The sequence below is a fragment of the Hevea brasiliensis genome, chromosome 11, assembly GCF_030052815.1.
Source record: "Hevea brasiliensis isolate MT/VB/25A 57/8 chromosome 11, ASM3005281v1, whole genome shotgun sequence".
Lineage (NCBI taxonomy): Eukaryota > Viridiplantae > Streptophyta > Magnoliopsida > Malpighiales > Euphorbiaceae > Hevea > Hevea brasiliensis.
Window position 1 is genome coordinate 16,035,939 of NC_079503.1, and position 7,644 is coordinate 16,043,582.

A 7,644-nucleotide genomic window follows, 5' to 3' on the forward strand; every position below is an offset into this window, starting at 1 on the left:
GTTGGTCTCAAATAAATTTTACTTATAAAATTAAGAGTTTAAATCTTAAATTCGTTATTGTTGCTGATCTAAAGTGGTAAGTCACATATTTAAAATTAAAAATGAAATTATTAAAATAAATTATTAAAAATATTAAAAGTTAAATTCAATATATTTTAATTATAAAATTTTTAAAATGTTTTTTTTTCTAATATTTTAATTGGGCAGTTCATAAATGCCAAGAGAAACCAACAAAATAACTCTATCACCACCTAGCTTCAATGGTGTATTAAAAATCGTATTGTCATTCGTCTCATTAGCCCCATCGCTACGGCCAGTTCATATTCACCACCAAATTACCAACTCATCGTGCTAATTTTCACCACCGCCTCGTGATATCCACATCATCCAACATCCATCCACCGGCAACTGCGCCCTTTCATTCTATGGTCAACCTCGCCGGACCGCCACCGACTTTTCTTTTTTACAACTAATTCTCTGTTGTATTATTCTAACTTCTTCTGTTTTTAAATCATGCTCCATAATTACCCTTCATTTTTTTTTAATGATTTAATGAGAAAAAGTATTGTAAAGGCGGTAGATGAATTGGTGGAGATAAAACAAAGAGGAAAATTAATAGCTCTAATTTTTTTAATGGGAGAATATCTAAAATAAAGAACAAAGATAGGTTCTCATGGGACAGAATTTCATATAAAAATAAAAGTGACATATAATGGGAGCATATTTTTAACATAAATTTAAAAAATGAAAAATTAAGAATGAAGGATAGTGTGAGAGAGAATCTGGTGGACTTTTGAGCTGTGATTTTGCTGTCCTTTAATGCATATTTCCCCCTTCACACACATCTCCAAAATCCCTTGAAAAACCCCCTCTTCCTCCCCTCCCCCCTTTGCATCACTCCTCAAACAACAAAACCAAAATCTCTCTCTGTCTCTCTCTCTCCCTCTCTCTCTCAAAGATCACCATTTTGTGCATTTTTAGAGCATTTCTTGTTGAATTTTCTTGGTTGAGATACAAAACATCCAGGACAAAGAAACAGAAAAAGTGACATTTTTAGACTCAGATGTCTCATGTGAGATGAGGAAGAAGATCCACTTCTATCCTCATCTTTTTCTTCTTTTTGCCTTGTTCTTTCTTGGCACAATTGTGTGCCTCTCCTCTGCTGCTTCTCAGCAGATCCCAACTATCTTCTCCCATGGACATCTCACTGATGCTGAAGCTATGTACATTAAGAAGCGCCAGCTTCTTTATTACAGAGATGAATTTGGCGATAGAGGTGAGAGAGTCGCTGTAGACCCATCTCTAGTTTTTGAGAATCCAAGACTTCGAAATGCTTACATAGCATTGCAAGCTTGGAAACAAGCTATTTTCTCTGATCCTATGAATTTCACTGCCAATTGGGTTGGATCTAAGGTCTGTAACTACACTGGGGTTTTCTGTGCTCCAGCTCTCGATAATAAGGCCATCAACACTGTCGCTGGCATTGACCTCAACCATGCTGATATCGCTGGATACTTGCCGGAGGAGCTTTCATTGCTAGTGGATCTTGCATTGTTTCACATCAACTCCAACAGGTTTTGTGGAACTGTACCTCACAACTTCAAGGACTTGAGGGTACTTTATGAGCTAGATCTTAGCAACAACAGGTTCGCTGGGAAATTCCCACAAGTTGTTCTCAAGCTACCCATACTCAAATTTTTGGATCTAAGGTTCAATGAATTTGAAGGTACTGTACCAAAAGAGCTATTCGATAAAGATTTAGATGCAATCTTCATCAACCACAACAGGTTCGTCTTCGATATTCCTGACAATTTCGGCAACTCCCCTGTTTCAGTCATCGTTTTGGCCAACAATAAGTTCCATGGTTGCGTGCCTTCAAGCTTGGGTAACATGACAAATCTTAACGAAATCATCCTCTTGAATAATAATCTAAAGTCTTGCTTGCCACCTGAGATTGGTAGGCTCAAGGACCTGAATGTTTTCGATGTGAGCTTTAACCAGTTAATGGGTCCATTGCCCGACACATTTGGAGGTATGAACGGCCTTGAGCAGCTCAATGTGGCTCATAACATGCTCTCTGGGAGTATTCCACGCAGCATATGCAAGTTGCCCCATTTGGAGAACTTCACCTTTTCTTATAACTTCTTCACTGGAGAGCCACCAGTTTGCTTGAACCTCAAGGAATTCGACGACAGGAGGAATTGCTTGCCGGCAAGGCCCTCACAAAGATCTGCGGCACAATGCAAGGCATTTTTATCTAAGCCTGTTGATTGTAATGCGTTTAGATGTAAACCTTTTGTTCCCTCTTTGCCTGCTCCTCCTCCGCCTTCACCACCACCACCTGTTGTTATTCCGTTATCATCACCTCCACCTCCGCCACCAGCTTACTCACCTCCTCCTCCACCGGTTTATTCACCACCTCTCCCTCCACCTTCACCCCCACTACCAGTGTTTTCACCCCCTCCACCACCTCCTTCTCCCCTACCACCTTCGCCACCACCTCCACCTCCGCCAGTTTACTCTCCTCCCCCTCCTCCACCTTCCCCACCTCCACCATCTCCTCCCACACCGTCTCCTCCACCTCCACCTCCATCACCTCCTCCTCCATCTCCACCACCATCTTCACCATTGCCTCCTTGTGTGCAATCCCCTCCTCCCCCTCCACCAAATTCTTCACCACCTCCACCTCCACCTCCATTATTTTCCCCCCCACCGCCAACTCCTTACTATTACAGCTCCCCACCACCACCTTCACCACCTCCGCCCCCATATTCACCACCTCCACCCCCAAATTCACCTCCTCCACATATCTATCCCTACTTATCACCTCCGCCACCACTTATCTATCCTCCACCTCTTCCAGTCCATTCACCACCACCACCATCTCCACCTCCCCCTCTACCATGTGTAGAGTATTCGCCACCTCCACCAACACCATCACCATCGCCACCAACACATTACAAGCCACCACCATCCCCATCACCACCTCTCCTACCACCAATTTATAAATCGCCACCACCGCCTCCACCTGTAACGTATGCATCTCCACCACCGCCAGTTCACCATTCTCCCTCACCACCACCAATTTACCATTCTCCATCGCCACCCTCACCATCACCTCCAGTTCCATGTGCAAATCCACCTCCACCACCACCTCCAGCCATAATCTATGGAAGTCCACCTCCTCCAGCTCCAGTGTACGAAGGGCCACTGCCACCGATCACTGGGTTCTCATATGCTTCACCTCCTCCTCCACCATATTATTGATTCTTTCGAGAATTTACCTCCTCTAAACTTTCATCAAATTCATCAAACCAAAAAAAAAATTGACAAATTTGTCTTGAGGGCTTTTTTTTCTCTATGGGCAATTCTCAACACTCATAGAGAAAGGAATAAGGAGAAGATTTGGAAAAGGGTCTGTGCAGTTTTTTAGGATTTATACTCCCTAGAAATGATCTCTGACGACGAGAATTGTTGCATTATTGATTAAGAAATGGAGAGCACAAGATACAGAGGTCAGAGAAGATATTCTCTTTTTATTTATTCGAATTGTTATGGAATAGTTGAGTCTAAAAAATTAAAAAAAAAATGGTAGAGAAAGTGTAGGTTTGCAGAGAAAGTTGTATGTATAGTGATGGAATTGGAGACCATAATCAGAGCTATGGCTGCTGCTAGTTTGAAGGTTTTTATTGTCATTACTTTTTATTCTTTTCTTCTCTCTCTCTCTCTCTCTCTATATATATATATATATTGCCTCTTTATTTCTATCCAATTTTATAGCATAATCATGAACATTTCTCTTGTATTGATTTGCAGAATTCTGTCTCCTTTTTTCTTTTTTCTTTAGAGTACTTTACTTTTTCCCCCTCCCTCTTCTTGTTCTGTGAGACCTGAGAATGGACCATGCGATTGTGTTTTGGCTAATTTGTTTGATAATGTCCTTGATTTTAGATCTTATTAATAACACCTTCCCTGGAAAGAAAAGCATCATACAATGTTGTGTTTAATCTTTTTTATGTCAGAATCCATATGATTCAATGTGCTTCTCATCTACCATTTCTTTAGATTCATTATTGTAATTTAGGGCCATTTGCTTGTACATTGAATCGAATTGAAATTGAAATCGAATATAATTAAAAATAAAATAATGAATTTTTATTTATATTTGGTTCATTACAGAATTAGAATTAATTTTTTTTAAGATATTTAATTTGCATATATAAATTATAAAATTAAAATTAAATTAATTTTATACTTAATGAAAATTAACCTAATTGGAATCGAATATAATTAAAAACAAAATAATGAATTTTTATTTATATTTGATTCATTACAGAATTAGAATTAATTTTTTTAAGATATTTAATTCGCATATATAAATTATAAAATTAAAATTAAATTAATTTTATACTTAATGAAAATTAACCTAAAATTATTTTTTTATATTTTTTCTTGTAATTTTATTTAATTATATGAAAAAATGAAAATATTTTTATATTTTTAATCACTATAATTAATTTTCAATTTCATTTTAATTTTCAATTATTTATATAAAATTTAAAATATTACTTTTTCATATTTTATTATAAATTTTTAATTTTTTATTTTTAATTAATTAAATAAAAATATAAAAATAATAGTTTATTGTTATAATTATAATTTCATTTTTAATTTTAATTAATTATATAAAAATACAAAATATTATTTTTACAATTTTATTCCTTGGTCGGAAAGGAGAATGATAATTCTTTTAGTTGTGAGAATCAAATTCTCTCATTAGTGAAAATAAAAATGGAGAAAAAGAGTTTTCAAATGAAACCATTTATTGCCATTCTTGGGTTTTTTTATGAATCAAACGGGGCCTGTATTGGGAATCCATTTGCTTTGATGATCACGTTCAGAGTCACCATCTCATTCAGTTGTTTGCCATTAATTGAACAATTAGTTTCCAGCTTCTGCAGGGGAAGGGAAAAAAAAAAATTAGACTGTATGATCTTGTGGAATTTTTTTTTTTTTTTTTTTTGTGTAAATTAGGGTGGGTCAAGGCCTAAAGTTATGTACTTTTCCGTGGATAAAATATTCAATCGAGGCAAGCAGATTATAATTGAGATCGCCAAAAGGGCTCCTTGATTGTTGGCTGATTAATTCCTTACTTCTGATTAGATTAAGATTGATGGGATTAGTCCCATGTGCAAACCCTTTAGCTCGGGTTTGAAAATTTTAATTTAAAGCCTGTGAATTATAATTCTGGAAATGAGTCATGAAAAGCTTAAAAAGTGAAGTCAAATTGCAGAAAGAGATCTCTTTCAGATTGTTCCTCTCCTGGAACTTTCTTTTATTATATGGCTGCTGTTGTTGACTGTTGCTATTGTTATTTACGAAAAATTCTTATCTAGATTCGATTTATTATAAATTTAAGATAAATATGTGAAATTTATGTATTTAATAGATAAATTTCATGATATATCTTATATATTGAATCCATAATAAATCAAATCTAGGTAAGAAAAATAATATTATTTACTATATTTTGTATAGCTTATCAATTTATTTCTTGTTAAAAAGCTACAAAACTCTTTCATGCTTCGCCACTTTTGATCATTGCCTCCATAATCTTCTATTAACATGTCCTGTCTAAAGTAGTTTCCCCCCACCTTTCCCTTTTCTTTTCCCTTCCGCCAATTTTCCCATTCCCCCAAAGAGTCTTATTTTCTTACCTACAAAGTTGAATAGCAAGGTTATTTGCAGCCAACAATCCCTCAACTTGGTTATTTTACAATGGTCCATGAACTTAAATTTATATAAAAAAATTTATAAATTTGTGTAATACTAAAATCTTTATAACTTGATATTGTAGGTTTATTTGATGAGTCGATATTAGGGCTGCACATCGTTCTCGGGATCCCGAACCGATAAGAATTGTGCCGAATCGAACTACTTTAGTTTAATTTTGGTTCTTCACTAAAAATTGAATTGGAATTGTGTTGAAACCGAACCGAGAACCAATTTTATATATGTATATGTTTTTGTACGATTTGCTTAGATATACTATATACTTTCAATATAATTATATATTTACATACAATTAATACATGTGTGTGAACTATATATGTAACACCCTCATATTAAGCGGTATCGTATAGTCTACTGTTCCGGCGATCGATATCTGTCTAGACAGTCAAGATGTGTAAAACCATATTTAAGTCATCCAGAAAAGCCACGAATGAAACTTAATAGTCATTACATGAAGGTAAAGTAGAAATCAAGAAAACAAAGCATAATGGGTTAAATGAGCCAAGACCACAGCGACGGGTGACCAAAACGGGAAGTGACTGCGAGACCAGTAGCTGCCCTATTTTCAAGTGGGACACTGTGACACCCCAGGCCTAAGAATAATTGCGAAGTTAGGGGAATTGTGAAAACCACAGAAAAGAGTTGAGAACAAGGTCAAATAATTAGATAAGAATTCAGGAAGCAATGCAGTGTTATTGGAAAATCGGATCAGACTAGTAAGGGGCAATTTGGTCAATTCACCCTTAGAGGTGACTCTTGGCCTAAATGTCCAATAAAATATAGGAAATTAAAATTATGAAGAACATATTAGAAATGAAGAGGTTGGTGGAAAAAGAAGGGAAAAAATTAAATTTAAAAGAATTATGACATCATGATGATGATACAAGCATGACCTCATTAATATTATAATTTTTAAATATGAAAAATGGTGGATAAATATTACAAAAATAAGACAAAAATTAAAAAGTAAATTAGTCTTCTTCCACCTCATTTTGCCATGCCTCTTTCTCTCTCAAGAAATTCTCTCAACTTTCCTCCATTAACAACACAATTCAAGCTTTCAAAGCTTGATTTTATCTCATAAATCTCTTATAAAATTTAAAGAAACCCTCAAATTGAACTCCAAGAAAAAGATTGGGAGAAGAAAAATGAAGAAATTGGAGAAGAATTTGAAGATTTGAAGGCTCAAGTAAAGGTAAGTTCTTCTAAGCATGATTGATTGTATATTAGTTGAGCTTAAGTGAAATTGAGTGGAGATAACATAAAAAATTGAGAAAACTATGCAAGAAAACAATGATGTAAATTTCGGCCAGCCATGGTACTTAGGGTTTTGATGGTGTTTATTTAAATTAAACACGAATTAGAATTTAAATAATGTAATATGTATGGTTAGTATGCTAAGTGACATCAAATTTCATAAAATTGTGATGATTGGAGAAGTTAGGGTTTGGCAATTAAAGATTTGGGGGAAAAATTAGGGATTTTGAGAATTGTTGCAATTTGACCTAATTGAGACTTAAAATGGTCAATTGGTATGAAATAGAGTGTGTTTGAATGGTTAGAATTGGAATGGAATTGTGAATGTCTAAGGGGTCAATGCTGGCAGCTTGACCCTTGCCCATTCAAATGAGTATAACTGGAATTCTATTACTCCAATTGGTGTGAGGCCAATTGGAGATGAAAAGTAAGACTCAAAGAAACAATTTTCATGTAGAAAGCTTGCCCTAAAACTGATCACAAGTTGGGATAAAATTAAGTTGAATCCGGATTAGGTACCCTATCACTGGGCAAAACTGACCATATGAATAATACACGTTCAAATGGTCATAACTTGTTGTGGGAAGGTCCAAA

General features: G+C 35.4%; 1 protein-coding gene across 1 annotated transcript; it reads left to right on the forward strand.

The window, feature by feature from the left end:
* Positions 1-848: 848 nt before the first annotated feature.
* On the forward strand, positions 849-3,698 carry LOC110651872 (leucine-rich repeat extensin-like protein 4). The gene has a single exon (XM_021807338.2). It carries the CDS (start codon positions 1,078-1,080, stop codon positions 3,265-3,267), a length of 2,190 nt encoding a protein of 729 aa, XP_021663030.2. The 5' UTR covers positions 849-1,077; the 3' UTR covers positions 3,268-3,698.
* Positions 3,699-7,644: the final 3,946 nt, after the last annotated feature.